Source organism: Cimex lectularius, unplaced genomic scaffold, assembly GCF_000648675.2.
Source record: "Cimex lectularius strain Harlan isolate CLEC.00 unplaced genomic scaffold, Clec_2.1 scaffold12, whole genome shotgun sequence".
Classification (NCBI taxonomy): domain Eukaryota; kingdom Metazoa; phylum Arthropoda; class Insecta; order Hemiptera; family Cimicidae; genus Cimex; species Cimex lectularius.
In genome coordinates, this window is record NW_019392875.1 from 1780236 (window position 1) to 1803773 (window position 23538).

The 23538-nt window shown below is 33.8% G+C and overlaps 1 protein-coding gene across 1 annotated transcript in view; it reads left to right on the forward strand.

Moving 5' to 3' along the window:
• Positions 1-23538, forward strand: part of LOC106673888 (Down syndrome cell adhesion molecule-like protein Dscam2) — a 390426-nt gene that overhangs the window by 129771 nt on the left and 237117 nt on the right. Inside the window, exon 3 of the mRNA XM_024228922.1 lies at positions 16880-17026. Within this exon, the coding sequence (XP_024084690.1) occupies positions 16880-17026 (147 nt within the window). The remainder of the gene's footprint in view (positions 1-16879; positions 17027-23538) is intronic.

Sequence of the window (23538 nt, forward strand, 5' to 3'; positions counted from 1 at the left end):
AAAAAAACGAAATCGTTTTTTCAGGCACAAACAAAATTGTGGAAGAAAAATTTTTATTTTAAACAAACAGGTATCACTTGAGGATTTTATTATTTTCGTTAATAATAAAAATCAAATAAATAAAATTATCAGGTTTTTGAACGCAAAAATTTTATATCATTATTACATAAGTATTTATTAGTAAAATGATAAAGTTAATAAATGTACTTAAATTAAATTAATCGAGATTTGGGCTTTTGTAAACTTTTCTGAAATGTATTTTAACGGACTGACCGGGAAACCAGGGAAAATTTCTTTTCCATCGCCCGTCTAGTAGTACGAAAACATTCTCTGTGAAAGCTCTTGGAATGTATTGTGATCCTGGGAGTCCTTTCTACTGCGAAAAGTGCTCACAGGAAAGCTCGTATCATCTCACTTGCCACGCATCGACGTGAGTGAGAAATATTGATTTTAGTGGACAATTTTTCGAAGGGCATAGCAAACTCCAAACTTTATACCTGGCCTGGTTATAATGCAACCACATATTGTTGAAAATGTATTGTATTAGAAATGCTATAGCTTGCAATATATTGATAGAAATATATCTTCGGTTAGGTTTCGTGGTCCGATTGACCAAATAAATTGTTTTCAATTAATTAATAATGAACTAAGGTTTTGGTTGAGATAAAAAGTCAGTGTCACGAGCGGGATTCGAACCCACGACCTTCTGCTAAATACGCCGCTGCTCTACCACTTGAACTATTGGTGTCCGAGTGGATCGAAGTCACGATAGCTCAAATCGTAGAGGAGCGGGGTATTTAGCCGAAGGTCATGGGTTCGAATCCCACTCGTGACACTGACTTTTTTTATCGCAACCAAGACTCTACATAGAAAGAATAATTAATTGAAACATTTAAATCAATTGTACAACTATGTTTTTTGTAATGGGAAATTAATATAGGCCCTGATGATGACATTAAAATAGGTCGAAAACAGTAACAACTGAATTAGCTTTTTTAAATCATATATTGATCTAAACTGTTCATGAATTATTTTAGGTTCATTTTTTCATTTTGATAACATTCTTAATTATAGTATTGTTTTTAACATTTTAACATTTTTTTAAACATTTATTTCAATGAATTAATCTTTATGTAAGGTACTGGTTAACTTAAAGCGAGCGGATAGAAGTCACGATCGCTCAAGTGATAGAGCAGCCGCATATTTAGCCGAAGGTCGTGGGTTCGAATCCCGCTCGTGACACTGACTTTTTTATCTCAACCCAAACCTGCATAAAATTAATTAATTAGTTAGAAATATTGTGTATACATATGACTAATATATTTTGATATAATCCTGTTGATCTGCCTGTTATTCGTTGAAATAACCTACTAATTTTTTGCCTATTCTTTAAGAAAGATGAATTTTTATATTAATATTTTAAATACTACTTGTCGTTTTAGCTAATTACTCACGTCAGACTGAAAATTCATCCAAGCAAAGTCTATAAATTGAATTTAATTCTTCGTTCGAAGTAAAAAATATATTCATATAAATTCATTCACATAAAAAATATACATTACAATTAAATTTAGACAAACTTGACTACACTATGTTTATATTTTGCATACTATTATGAAAAATTTGAATTATGAACAAAAAGTTTTAATGTGATCATGCAAAACAGTAGTAATAAAAATATATTTTAAAATATAAATTTAGTCCCTTTTGAGGTGAAAGTGTTAATAGGTCTGCCTTGTGGTACGAGATGTCGTTATTGTTGTGTCACATTATGTGCAACACTACCCGTCAAATTATCATCCATCATGTTTACGATCAATCATAATTTACATTTACGCTTGAAAGTTTGTAACGGACCAACAGATACGAGGAGGTTGAGAGCCGAGTGAGAAGTTACGCTTGGGATGTAAACGTGAAAACGTTAAGCCCACTTACATATTAACACACGTTACACCAAAAAATAAGCTAAACATATCTCGAGTTCCTCTTCCTGCTCTTGTGTTCACCGGAGCCCAATTTCCTACCAGAAAACCCCAAGGTTTCTAGAATCTGTCTGAACTCAAAATATTTCAGTTTTGTCAATTGTCTTATCAATAATTATTCAGATATCGTGAGATGCGGTCTGCTGTGATGTAGGTTTCAGAAAAACATTTTCTTTATGGTGCCAACGTTTTGATCTTTTATTGAGATCATCTTCAGGGCTCAAAGTGTTTGTCTTGTGTGTAATTGTGCCATCCTTGCGTGTCGTGTTGAGAGTGCCCAATCGTCTCTTTAAGACTTTTTTATTCGGTGTAAATTTTTGACATTTCAAAGCAATACCAAAAAAGATGAAGTCAAAATAAGTCATTATTATTCTATCATTGTTTTCTATTCGTAAATAAATCCGTCTTTAAAAATGTGGATTAACAAATTTTTTGTTTTGGTTTGTACTTTCTATTTTGCGTGGTGTTTAGTGACCATTAGCCACTCATATTTAGAGATCGTGAGATGCGGTCTGTTGTGATGTAGGTTTCAGAAAAACATTTTCTTTATCGTGCTAACGTTTCGATCTTTATTGAAATCATCTTCAGGGCCTGGGATTTACAAACATTGTTTACATTTAACAAATACATGTAGGGTGTATAAAAAAGTGAATTTATACAATGCAAAAATATTTTTTATATTCAATGTTTGTAAATCCCACTCACTGAAGAAGATCTCTATAAAGATCGAAAAGTTGGCACGATAAAGAAAATGGTTTTCTGAAACCTACATCACACCAGACCGCATCTCACGAGTTCTGAATATATTATCGATTAACGGTCATTAATCACCACACATAAATCATTGTGTTCCCATAATTTGTAATTAAAATACTTGGAGGTATTACGGTAATTAAGTTTGTATATAATCAGCTTTAACTTTCAGAAAATATGTATTATAATAGAAGTAGATAATATATCAGCTATTTTAATAAGGGTACTAACAAATCCATTATATTTAGTGGTCTGACGTTCAATTAATTAATCGTTTCATGTAAGGTTTTGGCTCAAATGAAAAATTTGGTGTCACAAGTGGGATTCGAACCCACGATCTTTGCCTCAATACGCCGCTGCTCTAACCAGTTGAGGTATCGTGACTTCGATCCACTCGCACACCAAATCCTCATCTCAACCTACGAATTTTTTTGAAATTTGAGTTTGAAAAAATAGCAAAAGCTTAAGTGGTAGAGCAGCGGCGTATTGAGCCAAAGATCGTGGGTTCGAATCCCGCTCATGACACTAGCTTTTTCATTTCAACCAAGACCTTACATAAAAAGATTAATAATTGAAAGAAGTAATTTAGTCAATCAGACCAGGAAATATAATAGATAGTAATATTATTTGTTCATGAGCTCCTGTAATGCCCAACGTCTGTAATGTGTTGAATGTGTCATTTTTGCGAAACAGTATTCATCTACTGTACAATAGCCCAAACTTTTTTTTTTACTGAGGACAGTGGACGGTTAAATTTATGTTATTAAGTTTAAATTTTTCCAAAAGTAAGGTATGATGATTTGAGCAATAATCGATTAATTTTTAGATGGAAGACATTCAAATGCAGCAAAGAGGTACATGTTGATAACCCAGAATACTTCATCTTCAGAGAAACTGATATCGCACTTTTTTATTATAGCGATAACCCTATACTTCAATAAACAAGCATATATCAAAATTATGTGCTGGGAGACAATCAGCTATAAATATGTTATTATATTGGTTTATGAGTTTTTAAAATTTACTGCTTTTGCAAATACCTATAAGCAAGGACGACATATGGCCATGAATTATAATCAATTCATTGCATGTTCGGCTTGATTTATACCCGAAAATGTTTATATAGTCCATGTCCCCCTCTTGTGGAATGATTTAAGCTTGGCTCCCTCAGGAAATCACCCCTCCCTTTTCTTATTTCCTCAAGGTGTTTTCTCTCCCTCCTGCGCCATCCCGGACGATCCTCCTGCCTCACGCTGAATATATTGCTCGGGGGAAATTTGCCCGCATTTACCCTCGGAGTCGTTGAGAATTAAGGAATTCCTCGGGTAAGGCGAAGCAGGGTTTTTAGGGTTCGCCAGGGGATAGTGACAAGAGAGGAGCCCGCACCTTGTTATTATGTATTAGGGAAATGCGCTGACAAAAAACAACCTGAAGAAGCCGTCGCTTTTGCTAAAGTTTGAATCGCCCAGCCTAAACTAGGTTCATCTCGTAAAAGGTTCACTTGGAACAGAGGATTTTTTATCTTCTGTTGTTTTTTTTTTTTTAAATAACTTTTCTTTAATTTCATAAGATAGTATGAACAATTAGAATATATCACACTTTATTCACTTCTGACATACAAATGTTCAACTAACATTTAAAATGGTATTTAATTAATATTTCATAAAAATAATTATTTAAACTTTCAATTACATCAAAGGTTAATATTTAGTTCCAACTGATTTTAACTGTATTTTATATGGGTAGCTTTTCGCTTACATTGTAAGCATCTTCAGGCTTATCTTACTCAGAATTAATTTTAAAGTGACAAATATATACATTTTTACATCTATGCACTAACATTTACCTAATATTTTAACTTATATTCAATGACAAGAAAATGACGTAAATTTACGAAAAACATATCGCATATTTGTTCATATTTGGGGAATATTTTATAAATTAAAATGTTTCATTAAAATTACAAATTTGAAACATTTCCGATTGCTTTAACAAAATTAACTGAAGTTATATGAGTTTTTTATTAGAATGAAGGTATTTATTAGCGTGAAAACCTTAATTAATTGTAATGATTTAATTGGTTAAGCTGACCACGAAATTAGTGAATTTAAAGAATTAATATGAAATACACTTCACTAAAGCTCTCCGTGGCCATTTCAATTGTCGTCGAGAATCCAAACCGATTACGCGACATTTGAAAAATGGAAAAAGGGGGACAATTCAAAAGGTGGGGTTGAGATGGGAAGTTAGTGTCCGAGTGGATCGAGGTGCTCAAGTGGTAGAGCAGCGGCGTATCTAGCCGAAGATCGTGGGTTCGAATCCCGCTCGTGCCATTAACTTTTTTTCATCTCAACTAAAAACCTTAATTAATTAGTTAAACACAACTTACAATTTGAGAAGAACCTTTCCTGTTCACGGATATGATTAATCTGAATCTGGATTTACAAGTGTAATGTGAATAGTGAACAGGAAAGGGTTTTTTGCTTACAAACATTCTCCGAATCTGTACAGACGCAACATCATATGTCGTTGAACTGAGGGTTTTGTGCAGAAGTAACTTAAATATGCAGGCAGAGTTGGGCAAAATCTAAGTAATTCAATCATGATTAAGAATTTTGTTTGAAGTTTAATCATGATTGAATTAGTTAGATTTTGCCCAACTCTGGCTACAATGACCACCTTACCAAAATCCAACAGACTTCGGATAAAAATTTTGAGATCAGAGTCGTGCTCAAGGCCCACCCTCAGAAAGTGTTATCATAAATGAAAACCAAAGTTACATAATTATTCTACATGTCTATTTTATTACAATCGAGACCCTAGATGGTGCATTTTCCGAATAATGTAGAAATCTCTCCTTTCAAGTGGAATAAATTTTAATTCAAAGAAATATTTTTTCCATTGATCGGTTATGTAAACTATTTACTTTTCAAAGCGTAGCATGTTCTAGGATTTTTTTATTTTATTATTATTATCATTGTTTTTTGGCTTTTCATAATGACGTAGTTTTACTTATAATTGGAAGAATGATTTTTGTTAAATATGGTTGAAAGATTTTCGTTTTGATGAAATAAATTTCTGTTAGAAATATTTTTAAAAGTGATAAAGTTGTGTATTTTTCATTTTTTGAGCACCCATTTGAACATGATTTATCGAAATTTAGTCATGACTAACGATATTGTGACTAAATTAGTTATGCCCCTCCTATTTAATTACTAGTCATGACTAATTTAGCCATCAATATGGTGACTAATGACTAAATTAGTCACTTACTACCAATCATGACTAACGGTTTGAGTGATCAATCATTAATCATTAGACATGACTAATTTTTGCGCAACACTGTATGCAGGTGTAATTGAACCGAGGACTTAATATTAACCCATTGACTGATGGATCAACCTTTTTGGCAATTTGGTATGCCGCCAAAGGTTTAGGGTCGATAGGTGTCTTAATCAAATTTTTCTTGACCAATTTATCAGCCTCTTCGTTGCCATTTTGCCCTTTATGCCATGGCAACCAACCGATTTTGTACTTTCCCGCAATGACAGTGACTTGATTCAATCCCAAACGTCCCTGTACTTCAATACCGAAAAGTTGCCCTTTCGAGTAGATGGTTAATATTTGTTAGTAATACGCATTCATATTCAATTACTTCTTGAAATATTCGATAATAAAACCGTTACTTTCAACAGAAAATTTTGTTTGGGGATCGAAGTCATGTACAGTTAAAATCATCATCCCATGCTTTGTAAAATGAATTATCATAGCGATGTTTAAATAGTTTTATTTGTGGTATGTAGAAACTAATGATATCAAAAATCCTGACAAGCGGTCAATTAAAATGAGTGAAATATTTAAAAAAAACAGAAAATGCAAAATGTTGAGATAAGCTTAAATTTACGAGCAAAAAACAATTTCAAACAAAACTTGAATTAACGGTCTCAAACAATTAGCAACTAATCATTAAAACTTATCTCATAAAGACAAAATGTGCATGATACAAACAATATTGAGAAATGCCGAAGTATACGAGAAAAAAAAAACAATTTCAAAACAAAACTTTGTGCAGAAAATGCAAGAAATGATTGGAGTTCTGGATCAATGGATGATAAGTAAAGGATTGACTATATCTACACAAAAATCAAAGATATGCTGGTTTTCAAGGAAAAGAAATAATCCTTTTGACTCCAGTTTGCACATGGGAAACTATAATTTTGAGGTGAAAGAAGCAGTAACCTTTTTAGGTGTACATCTGGACAGAAAGCTGAATTGGAATTTGCATATTAAGAATATAATATGCAAATCAGAGAAATATATAAATATTTTGCGAATGGTATGCCATAATAACTGGGGATCGGATCCCGACACAGCGCTTATGTTTTACAAAACGACGATACGAGCNTAATACGAAATTTAAACGAAAATTTAATTATTACATTTAAAAATCATTAAAAACTGGCTGTGGCTAAATAGCTGATGCCAAAAAAAAAAAAAAAAAAAAAAAAAAAAAACTTCGATTGATGGTCTCAAACAATTTCCAACTAATCATTTAAACTTATCTCATAAAGAAGAAAATGTGAATGATGCATACAATATTGAAAAAAGGCGAACTATACCAAAAAAATTATTTCAAAACCAAGTTTGGATTGACAGGTCTGAAACGATTAGCAACTACTCATTTAAACTTATCACATAAAGAAGAAAATGTGAATGATGCATACAATATTGAGAACAGCTGAAGTATACGAGCAAATAACAGTTTCAAAAGAAAATTTGGATTGACAGGTCTCAAACAATTAGCAACTAATCATTTAAACTTATGTCATAAAGAAGAAAATGTGAATGATACAAACAATATTGAGAAAACCCGAAGTATAGGAGAAAAAAATTCAAAACAAAATTTGGATTGACAGGTCTCAAACAATTAGCACCTAATCATTTAAACTTATGTCATAAAGAAAAAATGTGAATGATGCACACAATATTGAGAAAAGCCTAAGTATACTAGAAAAAATAATTAAAAACAAAATTAGGATTGACAGGTCTCAAACAATTAGCAACTAATCATTTAAATTTATCTCATAAAGAAGAAAATGTGAATGATACATACAATATTGAGAAAAGCCGAAGTATACGAGGAAAAAAACAATTCCAAAAATACACTTGGATTGACGGCCCCAAAGAAACCGACAACGAGTCATCTAAATAAAAATAACCTCCCCTATTATCTAATGTGAACTCGCTTAGCCAAAATTGACAAATTAGAGGAATAAACAATTAACAATATCTCAAAACAATGTTCAACATCGAACTGCCATATATCACTTGTTGAAACTCGAAGAAACGTAGCACTTATCGACGAAAATCCAAAATGAACTGAGAGACAAATAGCTAAGAACATGAATCAGATGGTTCAAAGAAGGCTAAAGATAAAAATTAGAGAAAAGTTGCAAAACGAAAATACAAAACTGGAACTTTTTTTACAGCAAGAAAATGATATAATGAATATATGTTTTTCTTGAGTCTTCGAATTTTTTATTGGAAACAATTGACTTTCCCCGTTATTAATATTAACATAACTGTCCCACATAAATGTATATAATATCGAACTAGTTGTAACGGTAATTATCAAGATTGCCTGTCGCTACTGTCCGACTGAATAGGGTATGAAAAATTTATATTATGTATTACATTCACTAATTTCGTGGTCCGCTTGACTGATTAATATACTACAATTAACTAATGTGTTTAGTTGAGATAAAACAGTCAATGGCACGAGCGGAATTCGAACCCACGATCTTCGGCTAGATACGCCGCTGCTCTACCACGTGATCTATCGAGACCTCGGTCCACTCGGACAGTAACTTCTCATCTCAACCCCACCTTTTGAATTTTCTCTCCTTTTTGCCTCAAAAATTCATTTTGAAAAATGCCAAAAAAGGAGAGAAAATTCAAAAGGTGGGGTTGAGATGGGAAGATAGTGTCCGAGTGGATCGAGGTCACAATAGCTCAAGTGTTGAGCAGCGGCGTATCTAGCCGAAAATCGTGGGTTCGAATCCCTCTCGTGCCATTGACTTTTTTATCTTAACTAAAAACCTTAATTAATTGTAATTATGTATTATGTTTATGTTCTATGGCGAATCAATGGTGCCTTCGTTTTTGATTGTCGATATGTATTCTCTGCCCTAATGTAAATTAAATATGGCGTAATTCATTAGTATGAATGGCATGGCTTATCCGTCATTTTCTCTGAGGAATATCGTCCATGGGCAATACAAGCGAACGATGTGTGGATGTAATTTATCAGCGCGAATGGCTGGAATGTCCCCGTTTATTTTGTGGATTCATCCAGGAACGAAGGCCTTCACAAAGGATATGTTTCGGCAATCTTTTCTAGGTGGAAATTGATAAGAGCGGCTGGTAAAGAGGTCTATCATTTTTTTCAAATCTACCTTTTGAGATTTAAATTTCTTTTTGAGACATTTCGTTTATAATTCTCTTAGTCTCAAGACTGGTGGTTTTGTCCAGTGCACACTTTCGGGGACGCTTAGTTGCGGATCTATCGTAGTTCCAGTTGGTAAAAAGGATATCCTGCACGTACCTTGATACCCTTGAGAAGAATTTTTTCCTTCATTATAGAAAAAAAATTCTTTCAAGAAATCTTTTAGAAATTAGCGGTATAGATAGCAAAAATAAACGTCAGTGTAAGTATTAAAGTGAAAAAATCTTTCGACTTTGTATGGTCTACGTAGTGTAGTCGTAATTTGTCGCCGAGAATCAAATATATTACAGACCATTTGAAATATGGCAAAAAGGAGATAAAATTAAAAAAAAGGTGGGGTTGAGGTGGGAAGCTAGTGTCCGAGTGGATGGAAGTCGTGATAGTTCAAGTGGTAGAACAGCGGCGTATCTAGCCGAAGATCGTGGGTTCGAATCCCGCTCGTGACACTGACTTTTTTATCTCAACGAAAAACCTTATTTAATTGAAAGATATTAATTGGTCATGCGGACGAAAAACTAGTGAATATGTAGTGTAGGTTACATCAAAAATAAATTTATCTATTTAATAATTAGATTAAACAACTATTAAATTAATTTAAAAATGGAAAATAATACGTGGAAATGTTGTATGGAATAAAATATATTGTTTTTGAATAAAAATGTTTTTTCTTCACACCCTGTACTCACTATTATATTGTTTTGTTAATCGTTACGATACGATTGTTTATAATACGAGATGTTTTTTTTTGCGAGGATTCGCAACATCACAGATTATATCAACCGTCGGGGTGCCGGTGTTTTTGAAAAAATCCAATTTGTAAGTATGACGGGTTCGAATGCTGGGCCGCTGGATTCGAACCCGGGACCTTTGCCTTACAGTGGTGACCGCCATGTCACCGCCTAAACCGTTGCGGCCTCCGACGCCCCACTATTGTTTATAATAAAACTTATTGCATCCTGTATTTATGAGAATTTTCCTACGTATTATATTTTGCATGGACACGTCATCCTAAATTTTTTAAATAATTCACACGTTATATACATTTTCCGTTAATAAATAATACCCCTGATGTTTATAGAGGGTGCAACATGAAATCCAATATTGGTGTGAGAGGTCGTATAACAAAGTGGCTGATATTATTCTTTAAGTATTCATAAACCTAGACATGAAGGGTGGTACTTTTAATAAAGCCGATCCCATAAAAATATAAGCTTAAGATTAAAACGGTTTCGGACCGTAATGGAGTTCACGTTGTCGCCAATTTCTGAAAAAGCCAATTTAAAGTGACAACGTTCCTTGGACTAAGGCCAAAGGAAACTCCTATTTAATTTTGAAGTAACCCGATCATGTAAAAGGTTGAAGTAAAATTGTAAGATACAATGAAATTTTTCTCTTAAATTTATTATTCTAACTTAGAAGGTAATATCACTTGGCATAAATATTTTAGTAATTTAAATCACGTGGACGTATGGCTTACGTTTTGCTGGGCCACTCGAGTCAAAAAACTACAGTTAAAGAGTTCTAAAACAAATGGCTAAATTCCAATGACAAGTTTGATAAAAATGACTTTCTGATTGCTTGCTAGATCTATGTCCGGCCTTTGCCTACCGATCACTCCATGCAAATTTATGTCGGGTCGTTTCAAAAGCCATTCCACGGATTCTTTGGACTATTACTCCGCCCATAAAACAAGTATTGTACGTGAATCGGTATATCGGTTCCGCATTCTCCGCTTGCTTAAAGCTCTGTAGAAACTGTTTGAACCATTTGAAATCTTCATATTTTTAGAATATCCTTACATGAATTTTTTAAACTTCTAAAATTTCTGTTTGGACAAATAATGACCCTATTTGTCGTTATTTGTATATTAATATAATTACTAACAGCAGTTGCAATTCAAGCTCAGTTTCTTTAGCAGAAGAGTGAGATTCAGATGTTTGATGAAAAAAACGAAGTATTAAATTACTACATAATATCAAAACTGGATAATATATTCATCCTCAAATCCTCAATGGCGTAGAGATATTATGCCTCTTAGCTATTAACTGCTTATAATGTTTTTTCTACAAACTACCAAACACAATAAAACTTACGAATAAATATAAATTTTTTTCACACTTTCCCCACATCCCTATATTAGGAATGCATGTGGTTTAAGTTGTCTGACAAAGTGTGCCGACTAACAACTGATCTACGTGGATGGGTCCACAAACCCTTCGGTGGTCCATCATCCTATATTTTAGAAATACTTTGTTGTAATTTTCAGTGTTGAATGGGACTGATTTTAGTCTGTGAATCATGTGTTGTAGTGATGCAATTTTATGTTAGTGAGGGTGGTTGGATTATGCGTTTATGGTGTCGATTGCAGACGGTTTTGAGCGTTTTCATATGCAATAATATTGGATCCAATGGATATCATAGGAATATATAACAGGCGATTTGTGTTCCTGTCGCGCAGGGGGATTAACGTCCATCTACCCGGGTTGAGTGTCGAGGAAAAGATATCAAACCGTCTGACGTTTTTTCTCAATAATATAGATTAAAACTGTGGGCTTTGATGGGGTTCGAACCCAAGATCTGTAAACCTACTATTGATCGTACATCACGGCGATTGTTTTTCACGCCACTTAAAAATGTATGATATATATAAATTGGGAAGTTTATGTGCCAAAAAACAGCTGAGGCATCGCCCGCCCTCTTTGTTGGGGCCTCCCTTTTTTTTGTACAATACTTTCACGGTTCATTTTGTTTTAAACTGTTGCTATCCAAGCGTCCCGATATGGTTACTGACTTTGTGCTTTTATATGTCAATATCCTAAATATCCCAAAATGCTAGTCTCTCGTTTTTATCTTAGGTTGTCAAATACAGAATNAAAGAGAGAGAGAGAGAGAGAGAGAGAGAGAGAGAGAGAGCGATAGCGAGAGAAAGAGATAGAGGTAGAGAGAGACTGAGAGAGAGCGATGGCGAGAGAGAGAGAGAGATAAAGAGAGAGAGAGAGAGTGAGAGAGAGCGAGAGAAAAATGGAGTGAAAGAGACCATAACGTCACTACAAAATTAATATTTTTTAAACTACATTTTACTTATCTGTACTCTCTTTTTATATTTTCTATACCACTCCCTCTTTTTCTTTTGCCTAAATCTATCGTTATTTCAAGAATTAGAAAGTGGAATTTCTTTTCTTTCAGCTTGTACCCACAAGGTTTAGATTTTATGTTGGAGATAGTTAGATAGAGTTGGAGACGTTTTAAAGTTATTTTTGAAGTTTTTGAAAGAAAGAAGTCAAAAATTTACTACTTCGGAAAAAAAATTCGAAATATTTTACTGCAGTATTATGAGTACGAAAAAGGAAGATCAAATTTATTTCTGACTAAAAAATACTTGAACCTACTTTTCTACGTTGTTTTGTCAAAAATTATTCCCATATTTTAATGTCAACAGTACCCATGCACTATAATCTTTTCCAATTGTCCAAGTTTTTGGTTAAAATAAGTAATATTACATTGATAATAGCTTTACATTTTTTCTTTGCTATCTGATGTTGGACTGAAAATGTTTACATTGATAAAATTTATAAAAAATTTAGACATATACAAGAGTATACCAATTTTCTCTTGCGCCATTTCTGTTACGTTTGTGCCGTATTCATGAATATGTGCATATTTAGTTATATTTTTAAAAATAAACTTTGCATTTGATTGGATATGCGATTATAAATAATTTAAATAAATTGGTTTCAAAATATTATGTTTTGTTTTTACTCTTGGTTTTTATTATGTTTTGTATGTTGAGGAGGAATAATTATAAGAATAAAACAGTTATAGAACCATGTTCGGGATTTCTCAGATCAACACTTAAATCATCAAACTTAAAAGTAAACAAACAACCAGAATAGTTAAAAAAACAGGCTCAAGCGACTTTTTGTAAAAGAAATTATTTGCCATTTTGTGGAAACGTGGAATTTTCACGGACTTTAATTCACGACAGTCTGAACCATTAATCTAATGAAGAATTTACCAGAATTGGAAACTAAGATAAAAATTTAAATTGGGTAAGTAGTGATGTATAACTTTTCCTGGGAATTTCTCTTTCTGGAAGTAGTTTATCTCCATTCATAATTCCCTCAAGTCTCTTACAGCCGGGGTTGCGAAGTTTCCATGATATCGTTGAAGTCTTACGTCCCAAAAGAGTAGAATAACGTTATTTATCATTTAAATGATGCTTATCAATCTACGGCTTTTTCTTTAAATTACACGATTTATACTGTGGCCCAGTGGATTATCCCTATCAAAGCGTTTAGAATCTTGTAAACTTTGGAGATTAAGAAAAAGATTTCTTCTGACAAGAGATTAATTATTGACAATATTTTCCAACCTAAGTGATATTTAGGATAACAATAGCATTTTTTTTAAATATATGGTCTGTGTTTTTGAACGTTACGAAGAAAGAAATAATTAAATTTCACTAGTCTCACACAAATATTTGGAATAATTGTTCGAAATACTACGTGACAAAATTTAATAATGTAATAAATAAATACTAATAAATGGTTATATGTATTAAAGAATGAGCGCCCAAGTTGATTATCCTAAGCGAAGACCAGTTTTCGCTAAGCTCCGAAACGAGCTTTGTACTTCGTTGTATGCTGGCGGCGTTGAAGTTTTTAAAAGTGCCGGAAATAGAGAATGCGGGCCCAACGAGAATTTAAAAGAAAACTTTTAACAATAGAAACTGAAAATTGCTTCAAATCGACCTTGTTTGAAAAATTGAGCAATTTACTCGAAATATTGCTTTTTAAAAAAAGTTTCGTGGAAAGAATGCTAACTTAAAATCGACCTATTAATATAAAATAAAATTGCGATTTTAAATAATGCTAAAACATCTTCTGTTCTGCATAAAAATGTTAAACGTATATTTTACACTTTGAACCGTAGAAATTGAATTTAGAAATGTTCAAACTGGCAAGCGTCATAGGGTGTTTTAACGACACTTAGTTACCGAGTTAGCAAAGTCCCTTCGAGGACTTAACAACACAAAGGCCTGAGGCCGAAACAGGACGCGCTAGGGCAACCTTAAAGTCTTTTCACCCACAATACAGCTGCAAGGAAAAGTTTCCTTTTAACACCCATTTTCTAACTTCAACCTTACCTGATTATCGTAGGATATGAACTTTTATCATCTCTTTCGAAACCCGCACTTTTCCGCATGTGAACAAAAATAACGAGGTGTTTACAAAACGTAAATATTTATAGTATCGCATAAAAATTTTACATGGTCATCATATTGACAAGTCGTATGGGAACGAACGCACGTCCTCTATTTTCTTCTTTATGTGAACCAACAAAGTAGATCGATATTTACTATATAACATATTTCAATAAAAATTTATTACTGTCATAGCAAATTGAGTAAATCATAAATGTTAATGAGGATATATCAAATATTTACTATTAAGCATAACTTCACTAGTTTTCGTTGTCCGCTTGACCAATTAATATCTTCCAATTAATTAAGGTTTTTAGTTGAGATGAAAAAGTCAGTGTCACAAGCAGGATTCGAACTCACGATCTTCGGCTAGATACGCCGCTGCTCTACCACTTGAGCTATCGTGACTTCGATCCACTAAAAATCCACTATAAAAATCTTAAATAATTGAAAGATATTAATTGGTCAAGCGGACCACGAAAACTAGTGAATTTAATAACTTATAATGTAGTATACATTCACTAAACCTCTCCATGGCCACTTCCTTCCGCCGAGAATCAAATATATTACACGACTTTTAAAAAATGGCAAAAAGGCAAAAATGGCAAAAAGGAAGTAAAATTCAAAAGGTGGGGTTGAGATGGTAAGTTATTGTCCGAATCGATCGAGGTCCCCATAGCTCAAGTGGTAGAGCAGCGGCGTATCTAGCCGAAGATCGTGGGTTCGAATCCTGCTCGTGACACTGACTTTATTATCTCAACTAAATACCTTATTTAATTGAATGATATTAATTGGTCAAGCGGAACACGAAATCTAGTGAATTTAATGAGTTAAAATGTGTGGTGATTATTGACCGTTACTCGACAATTATTCAGAAATTAATTCGATAATTAATCTGCGACAGACCGCATCTCACGATTTCTGAAGAATTAATGAGTTAAAATGAAGTATACTTCACTAAAGCTCTCCGTGGCCATTTCATTTATCGCTAAGAATCAAATAGATTACATGACATTTGAAAAATGGCAAAAAGGAGGGAAAATTCAGAAGGTGAGGTTGAGATGGGAAGTTAGTGTCCGAGTGGATCAAAGTCACCATAGCTCAAGTGGTAGAGCAGCGGCGTATCAAGCCGAAGGTCGTGGGTTCGAATCCCGTTGTGACACTGACTTTTTTATCTCGAATAAAAACTTTAATTAATTAAGCATAACATTTTGTAAAACGCAACGTGATCACAAAATAGTATATTCGGTTGAAATGATACATAGTAACTTACATGAGGCGGGCCGCGGTAGCCGAGTGGTTAAGGCGTGAGACTCTCGGCTAGTAGATCCCGCGGTCGTGGGTTCGATCCCCACCGTCACCTCTGGACTTTTTCTGACGCCTTAGGGGACCGGTGGCCGCAATTCAAAGAAATTGACACGACACTCATCAATGGAAATGGCAAGATCGGATCTCAGCGACCCTTAATTTGGTTCCAACCCCCTTCAAAAATGAGTTTCTTCGATGGAAGAACACCGGTACAACGGGGGCTCAAGTGCACATTTGTGTTGCGAGCCCTCTCCCAAAATATGGAGCCAGGGATAAAGTACAATAATAAAAAAAAAAAACTTACATGAAGCTGAAAAAAACAGTATGCTCCAAGATGGCGGATGCAACAGCTCTTAAAGGGCACAGTGAACATTAATACATCTACATCTACTAACTTACATATAAAAAAGTAGGAAACAGGATGGATATTTCTAATCAATTTGCTTGTAATAAAAAAAGTTTATTTTATTATTTGTCTTATCAAAATAATTGAATAAAATAAAAACCTTAAAGTCTCAGTTGAACTAATTAAAAAGTAAGTAATCAAATAAAAACAAATGGAAGCTACCACGTCTCTCCCTTGGCTCTTGATATGAAATAAATGAATAAAAAATATTAAAAACCAGAAATAATCCAATTAAACTTGGAGTCCGTTCGTTTAATTCGTTTTTATTTCCGCGTTTGAAATAATCCTTAAAAAATCATTATGACCGGTAGAGTTATTATTACCGCAATATCCCCAAGATATCAAAATCCTCCTTATTTTAATATAGATTAGTCGGAATGATTTTAATAACTGGCACCAAGGGAGATTAATTTTGAAATCTGAAATTAATGATTCAGCCAGGGAATAATTTCGGTATAAAATGACGGTCAATTACAGGCCTCTTCCTATTTCAATTAATATAAAAGGGATGCCAGTAATAATCAAAATTTTATAAGCTGAATTGCAAAATACAAAATAACAATAATAGCAGAGAGATCTTCATTGAGAAATAGATGAAATATTTTTATTATTATTATTTTATTTATTCATATTTTTTTTTAATGCAATTCTTGTTTAAAAAAATCTATGTTGTTAAAACATCTACAGCGATATTTATACTTTAAATTAATTGTTTGTTCCAGATGGTAAATACCACGTGCTCCCTTCTGGCGAGCTGTTGGTGCACAACGTCGAATATTCCGACCAGTTCGCCCAGTACAGGTGTCGGACGAGGCACAGGCTGACAAAACTTCTAGAGTCCAGTTCTCCAGCTAATATAAGGATATCAGGTATTGTACAAAAAAAGATAACTTAATTATAAGAATTACTTTTATAATAAAAATAGAGTATGAAGTCAACAGTCGAAAAGGACAGTTCTTCACATAAAATGCTTTTTATTGGTTAACTCAAACGCGTATTGCGCTATCTTCAATGAGAAATCACTGTAAATGTTTAGGAGTAGGGTTTTTATATCGTTCGGTCCGTCGGTTGTCGCTAGGGGCGTTTGTGTTAGTGGGCGTGATCATAATGTTTATGGGTCGGTTGTAATGTCGGTTATTTTCGATGTGGGGTTGGTCCCAATGCTACCATTGTCTCTCCAAGTGAAATCAGATTAAATGAGTCCAAAGTTCCAAATCCACTTATCCAAACACAAACCTACTACTTTCATCGTTACACACAAAATTGGAAACTGTTGGGGAAAACAAACGTACTCGGACTTTCCGTGTTTTTACAGATTAACCAAGTGTAATTAAATTAATGGTAGAGATCTTAAAATTGAATGTATCCTTGATCTAAATGCAGATATCGAAACGTAAACTCACCACTTGCATGGTTGCATGACTGGTACACCGACAACTCAAAATTGGCGAAAATAACAAACATCCAAAGGAAATTGAAAAAAAAAACAATAATTGTATCTGATCAAAGTCCCGGGTATCGTTGGTTTAGGTTTTTACATGCAGGTCTCACAGTCTTCGAGTAGATCTACCCGTTTTTATTTTTTAGTATGAATATAGTTAAATTAAGAAAAAACCTGCTGCATTTGCGAAGGGTCTTTATTGGATACGTCTTGACTCGGGAGTTTGTTGGTGAACTCAAATGCATTTCTGTATTGTGCCATCTTCAGTGAGGAATCACTGTCAATTTGTAGAAGAATATTTTGTATGCCGTTCGGCCCGTCGGGTGTCGCAAGGAGCGTTAGTGAGCGGGTATGTGATGTTGGTTATTTTCGTTGTCGGGTATTATTTGTGCTTTTGATCGATTTTTTCTGAACGTGGATCGAAGTCACAATAGCTTAAGTGGTAGAGCAGCGGCGTATCTAGCCGATGATCGTGGGTTCGAATCCCGCTTGTGACACTTTTTCATTTGAACCAATACCTAATACAATGTTTCAACCAACCTTCTACCAATATTAATACAATGATTAATTAATGGAAAGAAGTTATTTGGTCAATGGGACCCGGAAATATAACGTATTATATATAAAGTTAACAATCGTGCTCCATTTTTAATCGTAAATTTCTACTACTGTTAATTTTTCATATAATTTTTTTTCTATGTCAGTACGAAAATCTATTGTCTTTTAACTGTAAATTCAATTATTAAGAGCTTTAATATTAATTCGTATCGATATCTTTCATTTGGTCAAACTTTGTAGTTGAATATTCGTTAAAATTTCAAAAACTTTTAATTATTCGAAAATCGATGTGGAAAAAAAGTGAATTTACACACTCCAAAAAATATATTTTTATATTCATTCAAAGTATTTCTACTCATTACACTTTGAGTGAGTAGAAATACTTTGATCGAATACAAAAAAAATGTTTTTCACATTGCATAAATTCACTTTTTTCCACATCCTACACATATTTGTTAAATTTAAACAATGTTTGTAAATCCCAGGCCCTGAAGATGATCTCAATAACGATCAAAACGTTGGCACGATAAAGAAAATGTTTTTCTGAAACCTACATCACACCCGACCGCATCTCACGATTTTCGAAAATTATTGACTAACGGTCACTAATTACCACACAAAACTTTTAATTTTAAGAACGCTGGCATTCGGTTAAGTTGTTTTTCAATCTGCAGTCATTTGAGTTTGGTACTGGCTCTCTGTATTCATATGAAAACTAAGTAGATAAACTAAAATTCTAATATTCAGTTTATAAAAATACAATATATATTTAAAATAAAAATAAAAATAAAAAATCTTATAAAATTGTCGTGGTGGGATCAGGACAGTTGTTTCAGGCCTTTTGAGATGAAATAAAAATAACCACAGCAATAAAATACAAATGAACACCTTTTATTTCTATTTTTTGAAAAAATAAAAATGAACAAAACAGAATAAATTCCCTTTTTTTAAATTAACATAAAATAATACAAATAAGTATCTTTTCTATATTTAAAAATGAACACTAATGATTAAGGCCTTTTTATAAAAAATTAAGAAAACAAAAAAACATTGTGCCGGCAATAATAAAGAAAATCAATTGACAAAAGTGAACAAATGAAAATAACTGTTCTCTGGACAAGTGATTGCCCTGAAGCTCGTTGAAAGTCCAAGGCAAATAGTTGTCGAACTCGTTTGAAGCCGGTTTACGCAGTCCGACGTCCAGAAAGATCTCTTCCCTCCGTAAAAAAGGCTGCTGAATCCAGAAAACGTCCACTTGTCGTCCCCGGGGAAAAATAACGAGAGCGCAAACCACAAAAAAAGACAAGCCACCTTTCTCGTCGCCACGCGTTCCTCGTCTGCCGGAGCCGCCGCGCATCAAGCGAACTCTCGTGCACTCGCGCTCCAATTTGAATGTTGTTATATGTTAAACAAAACGCAATATGATTATTCGGAGATCGTGAGATGTGGGCTGTGTGACGTAGGTTTCAGAAAATTTTCTTTATCGTGCCAACGTTTCGATCTTTATTTTGATCATCTTCAGGGATTTATAATCAATCATAAAACACTAAACACCACACAAAAGGGAATACATTAAGATTTAACTATTATTTAATGTTTTACGATATTTCAAAAGTATAACTGCAAATCCAACAGTTTAATGCACTAGCTAAATAGACTATGACGGGCTATAACATCCATAATTAGATTTCGGCCTCCAGATTCGTATTACAAAGCAAATAATGCAGAGCATTCCTAGCTGCTAGAATTGCTGGTTCAATCTACCTTATAGTTGCTTCCTCAAAGCAAAGCTCCAAACAAGCCAGATAAGCGGGCAAGGCCCCTAACCTCACGATAATTATTACAATTAGCATAACGGATCTCTATCTTTATCTTAATTAAGAATTGAGTCTAGTTATTTTTACAGAATTTACTTGTGTTTACTCAATAAACTCAAGATGCTTTTATAGGCGGAATCACTGCTTTATCCGACTTAATACCGGCTACCGGCTCGTCAAATAACAAATAACATTCTTTACATTGATTTTAAGACAGTTAAAAAATTATTAGCAATAAAAACAATTAAAACGTTAAAAAATATAAAGAAAACATTTTTCTGATGCACATGCAAATTATACTTTTTTTTAAATTATCTTTAAGTGTATATTGAACGTGACGATTGAAATATGGAAAGAAATGTCGGTAATGATAACGCGCTAGACATGAAAAACTGTTTAATTTGACGGTTTATTTTACTTTGAACCCTCTGTGCTAATCTCACAAAGCATATCACGTCGCAAAAAGAATTCTTTTGTAGCATTTGAAAAAATAAAATAAAAATGAAATATTCAACGGGACATAGAATTTTAAATAATTTTTATTGCAAATGAGAGCGCTTCCTTTGAACAATGGTATTTTTTAATTAAACAACAAACTTGTTTTTAGTAAGTTTTTTTTACCAAAGGTTTTTCAGTCAAAAGAATGCAATTTTGTTATTAAACTACGCCATTTCTTGCATAGAATGAAACTGTTCGCTTGAAATTTTTTACTGGGTTTAAAGCATTTAACTTAAAAAATTTTTGCAGGTCGAATCAAGTTTTCTCGTGTATCAAGCCTTAACGAACCTGTAACTCGCAAGAAATCCAACGAGTGAAAATGTAGTTCTGAAATTGTGGCAAAAACCTGTTCGTTCTAAAAATTGTTGTTACGAATATAAAAAACACAGTATAAGCGGCTGAAGGGTGCCATTCCTCGGCTTCACATAGAGAAAGTGAATGGATTCAATCCGAAATAAGAACCCCTAGGTAGAAATTGCGTACTATAGAAAGAAGAAAAAAGATTGGATATAATAAAATAAATAGATTTTGTGAAAATGGCGCAGAAAAGGGTAACATTTTGGCTTCTCTTTGAACGAGTAAACGAATCCGTGAAAAATTGATGAGTAGATGGCACTAACTTCCATAAAAAAAGAAATATGTGTCAATATTGAAAATTCAACTCGATAGAAAGCGGAATTAAGCAATACAATTTAAAAATAGGATCTTTTCGTCCATAAAAAGACAGTATATTACGAACATTAAGAACACAATAATAATAAAATTATAATTAGGAGCCGGTATGGGATCTCCTTTAGTAACTGCGGGAAATTGGACAGGAAAAATATGATAATAAAAGTTCTCTTCGAAATAAAACATCAAAATTGACGTAGAACTCTTTGTCTGATCCATTCGATTTGATAAATTGGGAATTTATGCAAACGGTTGGGGTTGCGGACTGATGAACTATTGTCAACAATTGAATCAATACGGATCAGTCACGATAGCTCTGCCATAAAAAAAAGAAACAAACAACATCACATCGGAAAGAGAAAAACATCGATAAGTCAATGAAAACATACAAGATTGTAAGAAGAATGTAGGCTAACAATAATGTATTTGTGTATGTGTGTATAACAGTTGTACAGCATGCTCTTTGAGATAATTCTATTTGTAAATAAGGTTTTCGACCTCTTGACATGAGCCTTCTTCAGTGTCGTAACAATCCATCGGATGTACGATCCAACGATATGTAGAAATTTAGAAGAATTGAAAAAAAATATGTTTTCTATTATGCCTGACATTTGTTTCAGTGCTCGTACAAATTTAAGAAAGAAATATACCAGGTTTAGGTAGGCGACAATGAACTTAAACATTTTTTTAAAATCACTACTTAAATCACGAAAAATCGAATAATTCAAACCAACTCGTTTTTCGGCTGTATTTAAAGCCTTCTTCAGGATTCTATTTAATTCTTCTCTCAACTAAAAATCTTAATTAATTGAAAGATATTAATTGGTCAAGGGGACCACGAAAACTAATGAATTTAATAAGTGAAAATGAAGCATACTTCACTAAAGTTCTCCGTGGCCATTTTATTTGTCGCCGAGAATCAAATAGATTACACGCCATTTGAAAAATGTCAAAAAGGAGGAAAATTTAAAAAGGTGGGGTTGAAATAGGAAGTTAATGTCCGAGTCATACTGATCACAGTGTGTGGTGATTAGTGACCGTTAATCGATATTTATTTAGAAATCGTGAGATGCCGTCTGGTGAGTTGTAGGTTTCACTGATCACAGTCTTTTTATAACCATGGTGGAACTAAGCAGAGATCAGTTTGAACACTCCGTCAATTAAATTATAAGCCACATTAATTTTTGATTAATTAAGGTTTTAGATGAGATAAAAAAGCGTCACGAGCGGGATTCGAACCCACGATCTCCAGCTTGATACGCCGCTGCTCTACCACTTGAGTTATCGTTACCTCGATCCACTCGGACACCATCTTCCCATCTCAACCCCACATTTTGAATCTTTCCTTCTTTTTGCCAGTTTCCAAAGTTCGTGTAATCTATTTGTTTATCGGCGACAGATGGAATGTCCATGGAGAGCTTTAGTGAAGATATACTTAATTTTAAATTATTGAATTCACTAATTTTCGTGGACCGCATGACCAATTAATATCAGTCAATTAATTCTGGGTTTTAGTTGAGATAAAAAAGTCATGTGGTAGAGTAGGTGCGGTTGAGATGGGAAGTTGGTGTCCGAGTGGATCGAGGTCACGATAGCTCAAGTGGTAGAGCACCGGCGTATCAAGCCGAAGATCGTGGGTTCGAATCCCGCTCGTACTATTGACTTTTTTATCTCAAATAAAAACCTTAATTAATAATATATTAATTCGTCAAGTGGACCACGAAATTAGTGAATTTAATTATTTGGAATGAAGTATACTTCAGTAATGTTCTCCGTGGCCATTTCATTTGTCGTCGAGAATCCAATCCGATTGCACGACATGTGAAAAATGGCAAAAAGGAGGGAAAATTCAAAAGGTTTGGCTGAGATGGGAAGTTGGTGACCTAGTGGATCGAGGTCACGATTGCTCAAGTGGTAGAGCAGCGGCGTATCAAGCCGAAGATCGTGGGTTCGAATCCCGCTCGTGCCATTGACTTTTTTATCTCAACTAAAAACATTAATTAATTATAATATAATTATTGGTCAAGTGGACCACGAAATTAGTGAATTAAAGATTTGGCGTGAAGTATGCTTCAGTAAAGTTCTCCGTGGCCATTTCATTTGTCGTCGAGAAACCAATCCGATTGCACGACATGTGAAAAATGGCAAAAAGGAAAGAAAATTCAAAAGGTCCGGTTGAGATGGGAAGTTGGGTCCGAGTGGATCTAGGTCACGATAGCGCAAGTGATGGAGTAGCTGCGTATCTGGCCGAAGGTCGTGGGTTCGAATCCCGCTCGTGACACTGATTTTTTATCTCAACTAAAAACCTTAATGAATTGATTTTGTATATAATACTCAATGAATGGTCACTGTTCGTATCAACTACATTTTTATTGCAGTTAATCGTTAGAGTTCT